This window comes from Solea senegalensis, linkage group LG8, assembly GCF_019176455.1.
Source record: "Solea senegalensis isolate Sse05_10M linkage group LG8, IFAPA_SoseM_1, whole genome shotgun sequence".
Lineage (NCBI taxonomy): Eukaryota > Metazoa > Chordata > Actinopteri > Pleuronectiformes > Soleidae > Solea > Solea senegalensis.
The window spans coordinates 4,968,436-4,986,960 of NC_058028.1; the positions used below are offsets into that span (position 1 = coordinate 4,968,436).

Here is an 18,525-nt window from a genome sequence, read left to right on the forward strand (position 1 = left end):
CGAAAGAATTCTAGTTCTTTTATGATCAAAAGTGCTTTATGAGTTAATATTATTATTGTTCTGTGTCCGCACATGTGCGGTTTTATCACAGTCCACAAACATTTCGGGCTTTAATTTGCTCCCTCCTTGTCCTTTGTTGTACATTTGCATGGCAGTAAAATAATGACTTGGAAAAATCAAATAAAAGAACTGTTTTATGACTCTAACAAGCAAAACCACATTTTAGTATAAATATATGAATCCAATTAAGAGCTCCACAAATTAAACCCCTAATATAAGCACACAGTCAAATTAACACCATAAACTACAGGACGTGAGTAAATCAAATAACTATTTTAGAAGCTACAGCCTATTACACACATATAAAACATAAAACAACATATTTTTCCCAACTTTTTTTGTTTTATGACTGTAGGTGCAGCCTCGTGAAACACTTTGCTATGTAGAATTTGAAAAGTGCTCCATAAATAAAGATTATTATGATTATGTGTCGTCTTTGGATGTTTCCCTGGAACTGTTTTACTGTTTTCAACAAATACTTCCAGACTCTAATTAGCTCCTCTTCCTACTTTGTGCTTCGTTTTCATCAGACTTTATAGTTAGTGATATTTCTTTTTGTTAATTTCTTACCTGTAAACAAAGTCCATACTAGAAAACCTGCTTAGTATTTGAATGTATCATGGATGAGGGACACAGCTCTTCAAAGCCGATAAAAACGTATTTAAAAACTCATTTAAACAGGATTTTTTGACCACGTAAGCCAAATTTACACGCTAATAAAGAAGCAGAATTATTTATTTTTTTAAAAATAGAGCTGTTATATGTGAAACACACACAAAGCCGACTTTAAAACCTTTCATTTTCACAAACAGAAACCAAAAAGTCCCGTGAATTATTTCTTCAAAAGGCAGCCGGGGTCTCGATCTGTGTGACTTTTTCCACGGAAACCCGCTGGCTTGACATTCGCAACGTTCATGTGGAGACGGTGAAGGTGCTTATTACCAGTGTGTGGTTCGTCTTTCATCTCCGCGGCGTCTCTTAGCAAAACAATAACTGGGCCCTCCCTTCCTTTGAAGTCACCAGGTGGGGGCAGCGGTGCAGATATGAGGTGAACAGATGACTCGATGGGGGAGGAGGAGGAAGAGGAGGAGGAGGAGTTCATGTATTGTGCGGCTGGTCTGTCAATACATATGATAAAACTGATGTCAGCACATGCAAAAGAGCCAGACAGGATGTGTGTGTGTGGCTTTGTTTACATTTTAATGGGAAAAGGAACAGTGGTGACAGATAAAGCCATTGATAGGAAATGGGGAAAAAACCAAAGGAGACAACCCTGAATAGACATTTTCAGCTTCCAGACCTTTTGGAGACCAATCTTCTCAGAGACACGTCAACGCTTCACACAACCTGGAAAAAACAAACTTCTGAGAATATTAGACAAATTAGTTTGAAGTCACTCGGATGGAACAGTTAACGAATTTCATGAGAATTCATTGAGATTTTTACAATCCCACCAGTGTTGCCAGATGGAAAATACAGAAATATCGTACTGTGACTTTAAAATGATCGTACTTTGACAAAATTATCGTACACAATTAAAACAACTTGTGAAAGTGCCAGAATAGTAGCAAAATTATTTACTCTTTATATTGATTTAAAATTAACACTGTCATTTCAAGAGAAGGTAACGGTTCCTTCAAAATAAAAGCCAAAAGATTGTCACACCGTGCCACCGCTTTTTACGGAGGGGACGCCACTCATAAAGTCATCATTATGAGATAACAGTCTAAAGTATGAGATACAATTTCATAATTATGAGATAAAAAGTCATAATGATATAAAAAGTTGAGATAGAAGTCACAATTATGAGACTAAAAGTCGCAATTATGAGATAAAAGTCACAATTATGAGACTAAAAGTTGCAATTGGTTAGTTGCTCTCAAATCACAGGCAAGGTTTGCGACGTGTTTCAATGAAACGGCCAAATGATTGTACGTTCGGCCTTTTTCTTTTTTAGAAAGTCAACGCTGGCAACACTGGATCACACCCACCTTTTTTCAAAAAAATGTTTTTTTTTTAAAAGACGACAACAAAATTCGACCGTTATGATATGTTCACATTTATTGTGCAGTGACTTTTATATACATTACATTTTTATACACCTAATTTACATGAACAGAAATAAATTAATCTGCTAATGTTTCTTGAATGTTTCGTCTGGCTTTAGTGCTGCCACTGACTGGAGGAGGAGAAAAAAAAAGGAAAAAGCACAATAATTATAATTTCAACTGACAACTGACGTGAGTGACGTGTTATATATATATATATATATTTATCTATACGAGTCAATGTAGTTTTTTTTTATTAGTGTTCTCATTTATACACATGTAAAGAGGCAGTTGGGAAGAGTTTTAGTGTTTTATAACTAAACTACAGGAATCTATGATTAACCACAGTCATTTACAATCGTTATTTTCCTTGTACGTAAATCTTTGGATTGTGACTACACTTCTTTTCCCGTTGGTCGCACTGGTGCGCCTAACATTCCTGTCCAGGAAGCCTGTGTTGTCCGCACTTATTCGAACTCCCAATCATGGATTATGACGCGAGAAGGGGGCGGGTCTTTGACTCTTGATTGGCAGATACTACTGTACACAGCTTCCAGCGTGTGCAGCAGTCATGAGAAGCGCGACCAAACAAGATAGTAATTCAAGATTAATGCGCCTCCCAGAGTGGGAAAATTTCAAAACACCAGCCTTGCATTTCCGTGGAGACAGTGAATTCTGTCACCATTTCTGTTATTATTATATCTGTAATGTGTAAAGCGACTTCTGTTTTTTTGGTGTAACGTTACAGTGCCCCACACAGTGCTGGTATATGTACTACAGCAGGGGGTTTCCGTGTGGACAGAGATATTTCCTGAAACAATGCCGTCTCTAAGGGGGGACCTTTTTGAAAACGGCAAAGAAAAGGATTTGTTTCGATTCGACTCCCACCACGACGTGCAGTATACTTAAAATAAAAACATTTACTGTCTCAAGTATGAATGTATATATACAGGAAAGGACAAGAAGGCAACACTACTCGCACCAGTGCAACTACTGAAAAAAGTTAGTCTGGAGCCCTGCCTGAAACCAAATATAGTTTCACTGTAGATTTGACTATAATGCATTTGAAGCATAGAAATAACAGACGCAAAGGGAAAATGTCTAAAAGAAACATCGTAACATCGTATGAGGAATTAATTCATTAACATAATTAAGTTGTTAAAAAAAACGAACACAGTAAAAGTTTAATTTGTAGCTATTTTTCGTGTCTTTTGCTGTATCTTTTCAAAACATCTTACTAACTGCTTCTTTAATATGACTATTACTATTGTGCTACAGACAGAATTGATCACATAGACATAGATAAAGTACAACTCGCCTAATGAATGCATTTCGTCTTTATAAAAAAGTAACTCTAACAAGCTAGTAACGTGTAAATCTTCTCAAGTCTTTTACATTGTTGTGTGTGGAAACGATAAAAAATACATTAACCGAAGCGGCCGGGGTGGGGGCCCCCACACAGAAAAATGTGGCTGAGGGGGCAAAAAAAAAAATACAAATAAAAATGTGCACCACTGCAGAAAGAAATCATCTCTAGTTTTGTCATATACACAAACCGCTCTCGTGTTTTCGGCGACAGGAAGTCTAAATCTCTACTGCTAACTTGTGATAAACACCGACTCTAACTAGAGTGACATGCCTATGTAAACATCAAACAACACGTGGACTTCCAGCCTCCTCCGACCACACGCACAGATAATTTACAGGATACATTGATGAGTCTCAAGCAGCCACAACTCTATGCTATGAAAACATGCAGCCTGTGGTGAGTCTCTACAGTACTATTCAGTCATTTTGTTGTGTGAAAACCCGGAGTTTTTTTTTTTTATCAATAATTAAACAGGAGGATGATTTTTTTTTTTCCCCACATGGCTCTGCTGTTCCAGTGGCAACACACTCAAACCATACCATAGCATACGGGAACATCTGATTATTGCACACTAGCACTGAACTTGCAAATGTTCATGCAGAAACGTGATGAGGAACACACTCGACGCTCAAATCAGGTGGTCGCTCGCTACGTGACAGACAGACGTAGCGTGTTTCTTTGGAAGACTAAAATACATCGTTTGGGGACGTTTTAAGACTACGTGGCAAACAACTACTGAGGCGCCTGCGGCACTTCTGTTACGACCTACGGCAGCAGAGAGAGAGAGGTGCAGTGATGTTTTAGAAAATACAGTGTTAAGATACTTGACACTATACGACTGTGGCTGTATTACAGTACCTTCTGTAGACAGTAGAAAAGGAGTGTCAGAGATGATCATTGCACGAAGGAGGAAACAGGAAACACGACCGGTGGCCTTTGCACATCAGTGGCGACGCAAACACGCGCACAAGTTTCACTACATCCGGTTCACTTTGATGCTTGACTTTAAGGATAAAGATCACGAGAATTGAAAGTTTGAGGCCATTTCTATTGATCATGAACTGGTGTTAAGTCAAAAAGAAAAGAAAACCTGGAAACAGCCAACACCAAACTTCATGCAACCTATGCTTCATAATCTTTTATTGTCTTAATCATTTTGTCTGCCAAAACTTAAATTTTGACACGTGTTCCTTTGCTTTGTCTTAAATACACAGTGTAAAACTAATTAGTTGCATTCTTCACCTTAAGTCCATAAACATCCGCCTCAGGTAATTCATTTTTGGCACCATGAAAGCAGACAATCCAAGTTATTACGCTTTAATTCCGATATCCTGGCCTAAAAGTTAAAAAAATGTCACTACTTAACATAATGATCCATTTTCCTCCATTTGGCATAGAAGTAGTTATCCTGGTTTTCCAGCAGGTGGCAGTGCTTTTGTGTTTATTATGTTAAGGCCTGAAAATGAAATATAATTATTCAAAAGTGATTGTGTTACTGGCATTTGAAGGATTACAAACTTCTACATAATGGATTAAGTTATTAGTTCAAATATAGAAGTTGCAATGTTTCTGATGTGAAAGCTCATGTTGACTGTGTACAGGTTTAAAGAAAAATTAAAAATAAAAAAAATATGAATCACACGCAAGGATAAAGAAAATGTCTCATGTGCAAAGGCCTTAATTCCATGAGACCTATCCACCTCTTTTTCAATGGCATGTAAAACTATACTACATCTACATCCAACATTCATCGCATTGTTTCTGTTAAAACACAAAAATAGTTAAGACTCTGAAAGAATCTCAGCAGAGAAACTAAAATGATGCCTGGGGTTTGTTTGTTGTTGCTGCTGCTGTTTTTTTTCAGTCACACACACATTTGCCCCTGAAACAAATCCACATTCTAGACTACCCACTAGACAAGTGAAAGGGGTCATAAGGCGAAAGTGTGGCAGAAGGAGGAGGAGGAGATGTGAAAGTGAAGAGGGGGCTTTTATAGTGATGGACCCTGTGAGGAACTGGACCTTGCATCGTCTTCTCTCCGACTCAGGGTGATTGAGGACCCGACCTGTAGCTCTTGAAGCTGCCCAGCAGACTCTGAACCCCCTTCTTGACACGCCGAGCCACTGAGTCGGCAGGAGGCGTGGGCAGGCAGGAGGCCAGGCTGGGTGGACGTGCATCCAAACATTTCTGGTAGCGGAGCTAAAAAGAAAAGGACACACAAAAAGAGCATGAATGGTGTTTTGCAAACACTTGACTTAACACTTAAGTGCAGGGCTGCAACTAGAATTTGATTACTACAGTAATCGTCAACTGTTTAGATAATCACTTCATCAGTTTGAGTTTAAGTGATTTCTGATTATACAGCTTTAAAATGTGAATATTTTCTGGTTTCTTTGCTCCATATAGTTCCACATTCAAACAAGTGTGATTCAAATTTCTGCTAGCTTTAACTATTCTATTAGAGAATGACATGAAAATCTGACAGCACCAATTTATCAACCCTGTTCAAACCTTAAATTAACATCCATTTTTAGATATAATAAAAGAACATAAATGAAGTAGAGCTATTCGATTAATAAGTCGATTAGTTTCCCAATTAATCAATTAGCTGTGTGGTCCTTGAAATGTTGAAAAATATTGATCTATGTTGTACCGAATTATGTTCTCAAATGTCTTGCTTTTCTTATATGAAGCACAGAAACAAGAAAATATTCACAATTAGGGCCAAAAAATTTTATTTGTTAAAAAAGACTCTACCTCGACTAAGACAACAAAAAAAAAAAAAAAAAAAAACTTGTATTGCACTTATGACTAGCACTTCATAGTTTGTTCTACTTGAAGCTCTTACTTACTTCTAGCTCTTATTTGTACCCAAATGTTTAAATGCACTTTTGTAAGTCGCTTTGGATAAAAGCGTCTGCTAAATGACATGTAATGTAATAAAAAAAAAAACACTCAAACTGATTATCAAAATAGTGGTGATTCGTTTGAGTTGTGAAGCGATTCCTTAATTAATCGTTTCAGCCCTAAAACTAAAGCAATTTGTCCTCAGGATTTCGTCTTTGTATGTTGTTGAAAGTAATGTTCGGAAAATGTTCTGGGAACCTTTAGAGAATGTTCTCTAAACGGAGAACCTTGGGGGAACCTTCAGGGAACATTCCCTCAAGCAAAAGGTAACGTTCCAAATCATTCTGGGAACCAAAATTAGCTGAAACGGTATTTTATATTACAGCAGCGTGCATTCAAGTCCATAAAAATGTAGTAAAATTAATTATACAACAAACAGGATACACAGGATTAATGGGCACAGATTGTAGAGAAAATCTACACAAATCTACTACAGGAAGCTCAGTTTGAAGACAAATGGATAAAATGGACAATATTCCAAGACAAGAACAGCAACGCAGACCACAGGAAAGATAGTTGATCGAGTAGAAACATGGACAGATTGCTATTGTTTTTGTAATTATTTTTTATATGTTGGTTTTACAACTGGTAAATAGAAAACATTCAATAAAAGCAAGTCTAAACAAAAAAAAAGGAATGCTGTGACTCACCATGCAGGCCGCCTGCACAGCCTCACTCAGACTGGCAGCGTTAGGCTCACACCAGAACATGTGACAGGTGAAGTCTCGCGGGCCCTCGGCCATGATGAACGCGAAGGAGTGGACGTCCTTGCCCACGCCCATAAAAGACAGGAAACGCACCCTGCACTCGTACAGCACGTCCTCATCCTGGACATAGACAAAAAAAATGACAGTGAATTACATCATGAAGGTGGATTATTTGTCAAATACAATAGATAAAAAAAAGGCTTTAAATGCAACTCTGAAAACTGGGAAAAAAAAAAAAAAGCTGCTGTAATTATGACGTATTTAGCCAACTTTGTGTCGGTTAGTGTCATTAAAATTCTCCTCCATCCTCCTTCCATCACCTCATAAACAACTTTGGAGAGAGAGAGGGCATTTATTCCCATGCACAACACCTTTTGTCCAAAGATATAGCTGTATACAATCTGAAAACAGCCCCACCAACACCCTAAATTAAGGATAATTCCAAACATATAATTTCATATAATTTCATTTGTAGCACTGTCCAAATTGTCAAAACAGTTCTTGGCATTAATTTAAAAATATTTAACGCACTTTTATTGGACAAAACTCTTTAAATGGCTTTGATAATTCCTCTATTAATGCAAATTCCATCTCCAGAGAATGTATGCTTGGACTTTAAGATGCCATAAAACTTGAGTATCCAAATTTAAATGTTTCCTTTAAATTGTGACTTCATCCCTTTTACAAGGATGATCATAAATTTAGGGAACTTGAGAGTTGCTGAACTTAAGCACTTCAGTAAGAAGTCACAGAAAAGGTGTAAATAAAGTGTTTCCACTGAGAGTTAATGGTGCAATCTCTGCTGTGCGACATGATTGTGATTGACATGAAGTGCAAATTTTTAATTCTTCACACCGCATTGATTGTCGCTTACCTGTCTTGAAAGTATTGTGAGAGTGGCTGGTGCAACATTCACAGAGACTGGTGTCCAATCATTTTTGTCTTTGCCATTAATTTCCACCTCCAGAGCGTCATTAATGACATCCATACCTAAGAAACAGAAAAACGAAACAACAACACAGAGTTTGGAATGATAGTGCCTGGAATCAAATATATTTATAATAATATAATTAATATTAATATTTTGTTAACTGCTTTCTTACCAACAGGCTTCACCACATTTTTACAACCAAGGTAGTAAACACTGAAGTGCTGGAAGAGTTCATTTTTAGGTACAGGGAACTCTGTTAGGAAACAAAAAGAGACATTAGATTATCTTTCCACAAGCTATAATGATATTAAAATAAAGCCAGTTAACAGTACCTTGAATAGGGATGACCGCATCTCGGTCAGAGCCGAATCTGCCGAACCCTGGCTTAGTTGCTTTTCTCTCCATCATTATCTAAAAAAGTTGAATTCGGGGAGAAAATGTGAGAAGTTTCAAGTCAGAAATCCACGGCTGATGATGCCCGAGCCCTGTCCCCGTGTACCGAATTCGTTACGAAACAAAATTAAATCCAAATCGCGGCTGACCTTTGAGCACATCTCATGTAAGCTGGTGGCGATGTTCTTGGCAGGCGAGTCACAACGGAAAACATGACACTTCAGAACTTGGGTCAAGTTGTCTCGAGCCACATATGCAAAATCCCTGCAGGTGAAATTAGATGGGAAAGGTCAGAGTCACATATTGAATTATTAATACAACAAAAAAAAATGTGTGACGCTACTTTTAACAAACACACACACACACACCACTGCAAATACAGAAATCACAAAATAATCAATTGGCAGAAGTAAGTGAAATATACCTTTCCCTGTTCATGATGGAAAATGCAGCATGAAAGAAAAGACATGATGGTTAGTTGCAGGATTACAGGTAAAACACAAAAACAGGACACATCAGGAGTGTTATTATTTTTGTGTGTAATCCTAACGATAATCCAGCAGAGGGCAGCACTGCCCTGACACTCAGTATTTTCAGGAAAGTGAAGCAGGAGGCTGTCGATTATTTAAAATAGGAATAAATATTTAAATGCAGATTAAGAGACAGAGAATTCAGAGAGGGCTGTTTGTCAGGAGGAAAAAAAAACCTTGACTGAGGGTAAAATAAACCTCTTAAGGTAAATATTTAATCCTCCAATATAAGAAAATGTGAACTATAAATTAAAGAACAAGAGTACTAACACACAAGCAATAATTGACTGATTAATCCACCACTACAGTTAAATACAAATATGTTCCAGTTTCTTTGCTCCTCTTTGGACAAAATAAGTCAATGGAGAATGTTGACATTTCAAAGTTTAGGGAAACACTATTAAATATTGTTTTGACATCCCATAGACAAAACTACTTATCAATTATCAACAAAATAACAAACAGGTTCACTGAATAATGTAATTAATACTTATTTGCAGCCCTATATCACACAACAAATACAACTACATGATAGTTTCAAATAGTTTCCTTTAAAGATACAGTGTGTTGAATTTGACATTATAATTTTCTAAATAAACCTACCATCACCTGATTATATAATTGTTGTTTTTCATTAGCCATTTCTGATCACCATGTTTAAACAAAGTGCGTCAATCTTCCGTCTCCACGACGGATCTACTGCATACTGACCTGCCGTTGTCTCTGCCTACACCCCAAACACGGATACTGCCGATGGGCTGAGTGTGAAGCAGAGTTTGGCCCAGCGGGTCGATCAAGTTCATCGTGTCATTCTCCAAAACCATCAGCATGTCCTTCCCCTGTCACGACACACGCACATTCTTACTAAGAGCAGCTTCACTTATAAACCATCTGTGCTGCTGCTGTCAACTTCAGGAGTTAAAGGGTGGTTGTGTACAAGCATTAAATACAGAGACACTTGTTCAAACTTGTGCTTTGACTATTGTATCCGCAGTCTACATGTTCAACACAATAAAGCCGCAACAACGACGACGACAACACTGTGACTTCACAGAAAAAGCTCCTGCAATGACTGAAGCTATATTCGCATGAGCTCCACCAAGTGGTAACTGGGGATATTACAAGCAAGACAGTATTAAAAACAGTCTATGCAACTGAACAGAATAAAAAGTGTCTTTGTTAGGGACATTGTTCTATGAAAGAAACCCGATTTTGGGCAGAAACAAGTAAGTAGACGTCCACACATTGTGTTTTTGGAGAGACTTTCTGGTCAGTGGTTGTGTAGCTCTGTGTAGCAGGCAGGACAACAACTTTGACAGATGACACTGCCTCTAGAAAACATCTGCTAACATCCTGTTGTCCTTCTCATTACTGTAAATCCTAGACCGTTTGTGATCTAGACCTAGAAAACTATGGACTATCGACCTTTCCAGGGTGTGACCCTGCCTTTCGCCCATGTCAGCTGGGATTGGCACAGCGCCCCTGCAACCCTCATGTGGAGGATAAAGCAGCAGAAGACGGATGGACGGATACTGGAAAGCAGAGCTTTGTGCCTATATACTTGTCATTACGGTAGCCCTCAGGACATCGGCGGAACGACTGACGAGATTCACCAGCGCGCCGCACGTTTGTAACGCCAGAACCGTGATTCCTTAACAGTTGGCAGATATCGAAAAGTGATAGTTATTTTGGAAAAATGGAGTGTAGAATCCTCTCACCTCTCCCCAGATGCCAGCAGCGTCATGGAGGTTGTGTTTGTGATAGGAGAGCTGCCTGATGCAGTTGTTGACAGCAATGCTGCTCTTGCCGGGTGCCATGTCCTCCTCGGACATCTCGACCCATCCCAGTGAACGCACCGCAAAACACTGGGAAACAATAATAAAAGAAAAAAAGATGCAACACGTTAGGACAAAGCAGGGCTGCACAGAAAAGGCGAAGAGACATAAAGTTACTGTAGGAGAAGATTACAGGTTCAGGCCTCATCTTCATCTCTCGTTTGTTTGAGTAAACTAAGCAAAACTTCAGCCTCCACATAAACTATTAATACCACCTGCAATTACAGCCCGCCCAACTGTACGTTTAAGTGTGAGAGTTTTGAAATATTATGGAACAGATTCACATTTCTACCCTGGAAAAAAGGCACTTTCAAATTCAGTATGGTCAGAAAATGCAACAACAAACACTGATTTACCTTAGTTTCTATATCGGTGGAGAGTGGAGTGAACTTCTCATCTTCCTCGGACTGGGAGCAATTGTAGCTACAGCAAGAAGAGTAGAAAATTCAGTAACGTTAAGTCAGTGAACTATCAGCCACTAACAACTGATCAAAACTGCTTGAACAGCACGTACTTCAGGTTGATGGATGCATAGCGTAGAGTTGCTCCTTCAAACTCTTTTAGACTTTGATCAGACATAACTTCTGCCTCCTCCTCCTCCTGAAATCAAAAAAATATTTATTCCAGGGAGAGAATGAAGTTGTAATTTCACAAGAAAATCAGCTGCAACCTGTGTCAAGATGAGGAGCATGGCCACATATTGTTCAATTATAGTTTGGTTTAGGCTTCACAACTCAGGGAAAATAAAAAATGTGCCATCAGAAATAAAACGCCTACATTATCAGCTGATTTTGGAAGAAATCTAGAGCTTTCATCTTTGAAGGAATGAAAACAGGACTGGGTGATATGTGCAAAAATGTTATCATGATCAAAATGTTTGAAATCTGTTCAACATAGACAATCATATTGATCAGTCACATATTTAAAGTTTTACTCCTGAGGAATGTTAAAGAAAGCAATTAAATGTGGACTTAAACTTTTTAATATACAGTAACTGCAAATATAAGTGTGTTTGCAGAGCAGGTAAATATGATATTGGAACTTTAGTAATGTTGATATTGAAGGAAATTATACAAATTTGAGAAATGTACCAATAATTAATATATGTTAACATAAATGAATAACACCTGTGCAGTCACTTATTTTCCATTGTGTGACCGAGAAAAACATTTGCCTGAAAGTACTTTTAGGTTTGATGTAATCAAAAGTTAAAGTTCCTTCTAAAAATGGGGTTGAGTGTATGTAACAATGTTAACTGTTGGCACGTGCATGTATTCTGCCATAAAGGTTAGCATGAAGCTAACATATTGACATCCGTGCATGTTTTTGTATGTTTAGTTTCAGTTTATAACGGAACTTCCGAAGCAGAGTAGCAGGGACAGAACACTTTTTATTTTGAAGACTTACTTTCCACAGTTCTTCACCAGCTGCTTCATCTGTGCCGGAGAGGTGACCCCAGGATTCCTGGAAAATGGAACAGAAGTAATTACTACCATGATAATAACAGTCTGTGTCTGTGGACGAGTAAAAACATAAGTGTTGAAACTCACCTCGGGCTCGTCACAGGGAGTGGTCTCCAGGGACATACTGGAGGACATCATGGAGTCGCCGACTTTACCGAGGGGAGAGGGAGGTTCCCACTGGGTGGTGCCTGTGGGGATGTGCCAGTAGTATGTGCCAGATGTATCTCGCACCCTCATCCATCCTGAGGGCAGGTCTGTGTCCGTCTCAAAAGCACTGGAGTCCCAGAAGGACTCTGAAGGACAGGGAGTAAATGAAATAGCTGTTGTTAAGTGTTATGTGTTGAATGTGTGGTGGAAGTAATTAAAGTTAATAATATAATTTTCTTTATAATTTAACGAAGCCTTTTGAAGCCTAACTTTATAACTGCACTCTTACTGACTCAGGTTTTGTTTAAAAATAGTTCCGAATATGTGGCAACTGTGAGGCTCAAGCCTGGATTTGAACACACTGGGAGCTCCATTTTAGATTGAAATCTAAATGACAGTGTTTCAGTCTTGACAGGCAGAACCAAAGACATTTATCAGATCATCAGATGTGAAAGAAAATGTCAGTTGACTATATGCATGGTCAAGCTGTCAGCCAAAGAAGTAGAGATGTTCTACAGTCAGTGTCTTAGTATTTAGCAGACGCTGTGCACAGAAGGATGCTCTGTTTTATTCCCCTCATGATGGTGAAATTTCGTTTTAGGCCATGTTGAATCCCTGAAGAACTACTGAAACAACTACTTAAAGGCAATGCAAGTGTTTATCGATTGATAAAAGAAGTTTTAATCGCTCACATTCCCTTAGCGACAACTGACTCGGAATTAAAGGAGCGGAAGTTATTGTATTTTATTGAAGCGGAAGTTGCAAGTGACACTAACAAAGCCTTGTTTCCCCCCCTCCCCCATCATTGTTGCCTCTCACTTCTACAACTTACTGAATCTCTGCAAAACAACTGTGGAAACATGGATGCAGATTTATTCTGATCTATACCTAATCCAGATCAGGTTCTTCACCACATACTACAACATAACCAGGGTAATTTAACAATAGACAGCTAATAAGATAGATTTTACAAATTAAAGTAGTAAAAGACACCGCACTTGACTGTATACGGCTGCTTTACATTACATAGTACAGTATATATACACAACTATAAAATTGACCGACCACATTGGTGTCATGGACCAAAATCATCACTGCACAAGAAAAGAGCAAGGAAAGTAAAGTTTTTCCAATCCATACAGATAAGTGTATCCACCACTGCACTAATTAGTTCTCAGAGTCTTTTAAGTCCAAGCAAAACTTATTGTATTGTAACTGAAAGACCCTATCCCAATCAATATCGAGAATAGAACCGTGTCAGAAAATCATTGGCAACTCCTCTTTCTCTTTAGCTGCCGTCACAGCCCAATTTTCATCAAGTCTCAGGTGAGTCACAGGTTCTCACGGAGGAGGAAGAGCTCCTTTAGACTGCGACAAAACAAATGTTTGATTGTAGATTGTCTTAAGAGGGAGCGAGAGACAATTTTCTCAGCCGACGTCACGCACATCCTGAGGACCGGGTTCACACTGGATGAGGAACATCTCACTTTTAATTTAATAACATGTTAACTGATGGGAGCCTCCAGTTTTAGCATCTCTCTCTGTCACATATGTCATCACGACAACACCTTCTGTCCCTGTTTTGAGGTCAAAGCACATTGCATTTTAATTATTACTTTATTCTATTTGTTTTCCAACAAAACTTTATTGTGAAAAATGTGCAGGACCCACTGACTGATGCGCTATGTATTAAGAGTAATTGAAAAGTGTGTTTTACGATTTTTCCAAAGTTAAATCTGTGTCAAATATAGCAGAGTCTGCACAGCATGTGAAGAATAGACATTTTCTCTGTGTGAACGATTTAGTGTAAACCCAAAGTTTAAGTATAAAGCACAGATTCCTGTATGAATTATTCTTCTCTGTTCAACCTAGAAATGTCAAAGCCTTTTACAATATATCACAAGGGAATTTAAAAAGTACCAAACCATAACAAGGCTCTGCAGCAGACTGGATGTCATAGTAGCACATTTTATTTGAATACAGCATTTTTCTTCTTTTTTTTTTTTAGCTCTCTCTCTATATATTTTTTAATATATTATGAATAGTCATGGTAATTGATTGACTTGCAAGCAAATACTCATGCCCATCCTAAGTTGATAGCAAGTTAATTTCTCTGCATTTTCCCCAGTGATTAGATCGTTCTTTTACTTTGCTTTATACATCTTAGCATGACATTAGTGGTAGATTACTATCAGCTCTGATCAGTTAGTAATATGATGACTGCTGACTGGTCCTTGTAATCAAAAAGCTTGGTAATCTCTAGTAGTACGCATATTCCTCTGTTGGCAGCAGTTACACCAAAGTGCAATATGCTACATATGCACAATATGCTCTGGAGCATCCTTAGGTGCTTTTTAGTCCTGTATAATGCTGTAAACTCATATATGTGAAGCCTGAACACATCAAGCCCTATGCACTGTTCAGTGTTTACCTTTGTTGCCATTTGGAGAGCTGTCGGCCGTGTTATTCTGAGACACTGCAGGCCAGCTGGTCTCCTCTTCACTGGGTGTCCCGTTCATGTTGGAGAAGAGGAGGCAGGCATTTCTCCCACCAACACTGCCCTCTATCTGAGACTCCACATTACTCTGTTCCTCCACCACAGACTCTTCTCCAGGATCACCTGTTGTCTCCTCGTCTTCCTCTGATTTATTTTCCTTCTCTTTACCATCCTCTTCTCTCTCTCCATCTTTTTCCTCTGTGGACTCCAGAGTGTCGATGAGGAGTGGCTCATTAAGGATGTTCTTGGACTCCTCCTGACTGAGAGCAGGGGTCCTTGCTATTTTAGGAGACTTGTTCTGCTCCTCGTTTCCCTGTTGTTCTTCCTGAGTGGTGTTAAGATGAGGGAAATCTTCCTTGTTCCCATTCTGGCTTATATTGCAGTTGTGGTCCTGGTCCTGGTGGTTCTCAGCTACTTTCCGCAGCTGGTTCTGGCCTTCTTTGACCCATTTGGCATTGTTACCAGTGGACTCCTGGTCACACCAGTGGCTGCTGCTGTCGTTCAGCTTGTTCTTTAGCTCTTCATCTTGCTTTTGTTTACTCACAACATATGGCACATCATCATCATCATGGCCACCCATGGTAACTTTCCATGCAACTGTTCTGGTTGGGGAAGAGGTGAAGAGATATCAGTTAATCACACTTCCTTTACAAAGCACTTTTCCTACAGAGTCCTTAAGGGCTAACATTTAACTGATACAAACAGTGTTTGGTTGTAAATGATGCAAAAACAGTGAGATACAAACCACTACATCAATTTATATGACCTATGAACTGATCTGTTTTGCACCTTACGATGTTACAAACTCTTTAAATTATGCTGTTGTGCTGTTTTTCCTCACTACGTCTTCAAAACGTCCTCTCTGCTTGCAAATACCTTGCAATACTCTCGACACAACCTTTAACAAACTGTCATGTTATCCAACTTCCCAAGTCCAAATTTAGCTCAGTGATTCCCAAAGACTGGATCAGGACACACAGATGGGACGCAAAAAATTGTTTTTGGGTCTCGAAAAAGATTTGTGTTAAATTGTACACTTGAGTTATGTATGTATATACATAGCAACTAACTAATGTACTAATAAGTACATATTTTCTCATGCCACAATTTATACAATGATTTTGGTCACGATCGTTTGCATTGTCTTATAAAAGTGGGTGAATGTTTGGGAAACACTGATTTAGCTGAAGCTCATTAAAATAACAGAATGCTATTTTTAAGTGTCACTGTATTAAGCCAAAAGTTCAATTTTTATATTAGTGTTGTTTCCATAATATAGTACCACTATGTATTTACAATATGAAACGGTTCCATTATATATTACACCTAAAGGTGTTTTTGACTAGCCAATTCAGTAAATACAATGACAGGTTGGTAGTTCAAAAATATATACATCTGAAATATCCATTTTAAGATAGACAGTGACGGATTTGTCTTAGCGATATATATTTATATAACACAAAGCTATATATATATAAAGCTATCACACTGAACAAAACAAACCCTCAGAGCCTGCACCCATGGTAACTTTCCATGCAAATGCTCTGAGGGAGGCTGAGGTTTTTGAGCATTACTGCTAGCAGCAAAGCTAGCAGGCTACAGATGAAAAAAGCATTCATTCGAGGGTTTGTAATTTCACAAAGTAATGTGACAATGTGTAACAGTTCCTGCTGAAAGTATGATGAGAAGCGTTACCAATACATGCTAAAATTCAACGCTCAATTCAGAACGCTAAAGCAAGTAGCAACATTACAGCCTGGAGACTGAAGTTTGATTGATATTCGTCTATTCCGGGTCGCCCATGACTGACACCACTTTCACTGTAGGATTTGTTGTAGCAATGTGAAACGCACTTCAGCAGATTCACCTTCCCCTTGCTATCACGACCCTTTTCTCATCCGATTTTCCGGTCAGTATCGACCAAGTTGTCTCATTTTACATTCAACCACATGGTTTATCCATTCAAATCCATCTTAGACCGAACTACGCGGTAATAACAGTGATATTCATCAGATGCCACCGTCACCACAGCTGGAAATAACGGGCATCGTCCGCCATCTCTGCCGTCGTCATTTTGGCTAGGCTAATGTTAGCTTCAAACATGGAAATGGAAAAAACGAGCACGGCGGCTGCAATTTGTCAAGTTTATGCTGTTAATTGTTTTAGAGACTTACCAGCGCCTCCAAATACCCGTTGTCGAAATACCGTGCGAGCTAACTACATATTTCCATGAACCATGAAAGCCCTCTGCTTCTCTCCGTGTCTGCTTTCTGTCAGTGGGCTCGGCTGGTGAGTGAGGGCGAACCTGCGTCACAGAGTGACGTCACGGCCAGAGCCCACTACTGCGGCTGCCACTCAGGCGCGGAGTCCTTGAAACAACAATAATATTAATTATTACTATTATTATTATTACTACTATTGTTATTATTAGCTGCCCACTGGATTGTGCGGACCCTTGCGCCCGCAGGGGCGTTGCTAGACTTCGAGCTTCACTAAGGCACAGGCCCCCACAACTCGTCACCTTCTTTCTGGAAAGCATGCCTTTCCGCCTCTCATCCTAAGCAACTCCAGCAAAGGAGAGAGCCTAATCCCTCTGGAGGACGTGGGTTCCAGAGCCAAAGCTATGTGTCGAGGTGAGGCCAACTACAGTATATCTAGCCGGTATCTCTCAACCTCTTCCACAAGCTCCAGCCCCTTCCCCACCAAGAGGGGTGATGCTTCATGTCCCAACTGCCAGTTTTTCCTAACCAAGTATCTGCCGCCTTGGTTTGCCAACCAATCCACATAGCACCAGACCCTTCACATTCCTCCTGTGGGTGGTGGGTCCACAGGGGGATGAGCCCATGTATGTGGTTTGGGATTGGCCTAGCTGTGCCCCATGGGCAAAGGCCTGGCCACCAGGTGCTTACACACCCTCCGGGCTATAATTATTATTATTACATTACATGTCATTTAGCAGACACTTTTATCCAAAGCGAATTGAGTACAACCTGTCAGGGGTGGAGTTGAACTTGTGACCATGATGTCTCTGCACACAGGGGTACTGATCTAAACCACTGAGCCACCTCACCCCCATATTATTATTATTTTTAAATCTTTCATCAAGATTATAACCATATTTGGCCCTTGATCATTTTAGACAATCAGTTTTGACCTTACATTTTTGGATAATCTTGAATATTCACTGAGTTGAAAAGTGTCATTTGAGACTTTATGTGAAAAAAAGAAGTGAAGGCCATCAATCAGTCCTGAGTCAACAGGAGACACAGCAATGTTAAGCTGTGTGTCATCACTAACTAATGCTGTGTCTCCAGATGACACCACAGTATCGGACCTAAAATGGATCCCTGTGGTACACCACCAGACTCTGCTCAAAATGGAGGAGAAACCTATAATTTCAGTTTGTGGACACTCGGAGTTCTACAAAAACAAGTTGCCTGAGGTGTCAGCCACTGAAGTTTCCAAGGGTTTGAGTCAACAACAGCTGCTTCTGAACCATTTCAAATTAACACCTTTAGAGAGAGTTTAAAGAGAATTTAGTTATAAGATGTCATATAAGACAGTTAAATCTGCCAACCTCAAAATATAATAATCAAGTATAATAGAAGGTCACTAAATACTTGACACTTTAAACTGTA

The 18,525-nt window shown here is 39.1% G+C and overlaps 1 protein-coding gene across 2 annotated transcripts; it reads right to left on the reverse strand.

The window, feature by feature from the left end:
* Positions 1–2,445: 2,445 nt before the first annotated feature.
* apbb1 (amyloid beta (A4) precursor protein-binding, family B, member 1 (Fe65)) lies at positions 2,446–17,200 on the reverse strand. Of its 2 annotated transcripts, XM_044032085.1 has the most exons (15): positions 17,062–17,200; positions 14,822–15,489; positions 12,331–12,536; positions 12,188–12,244; positions 11,295–11,380; positions 11,137–11,203; positions 10,664–10,810; positions 9,657–9,784; positions 8,840–8,845; positions 8,565–8,679; positions 8,355–8,433; positions 8,195–8,275; positions 7,966–8,081; positions 7,035–7,211; positions 2,446–5,676 (listed from the first exon to the last, which is right to left on the reverse strand). In XM_044032085.1, the coding sequence occupies exons 2-15, from the start codon at positions 15,465–15,467 to the stop codon at positions 5,521–5,523; spliced, it is 2,067 nt and encodes a 688-aa protein (XP_043888020.1). In that variant the 5' UTR covers positions 15,468–15,489; positions 17,062–17,200; the 3' UTR covers positions 2,446–5,520. The 2 variants fall into 2 exon arrangements, with proteins under 2 accessions (XP_043888020.1, XP_043888021.1); XM_044032086.1 differs by lacking the exon at positions 8,840–8,845.
* Between the last annotated feature and the right edge of the window lie 1,325 nt (positions 17,201–18,525).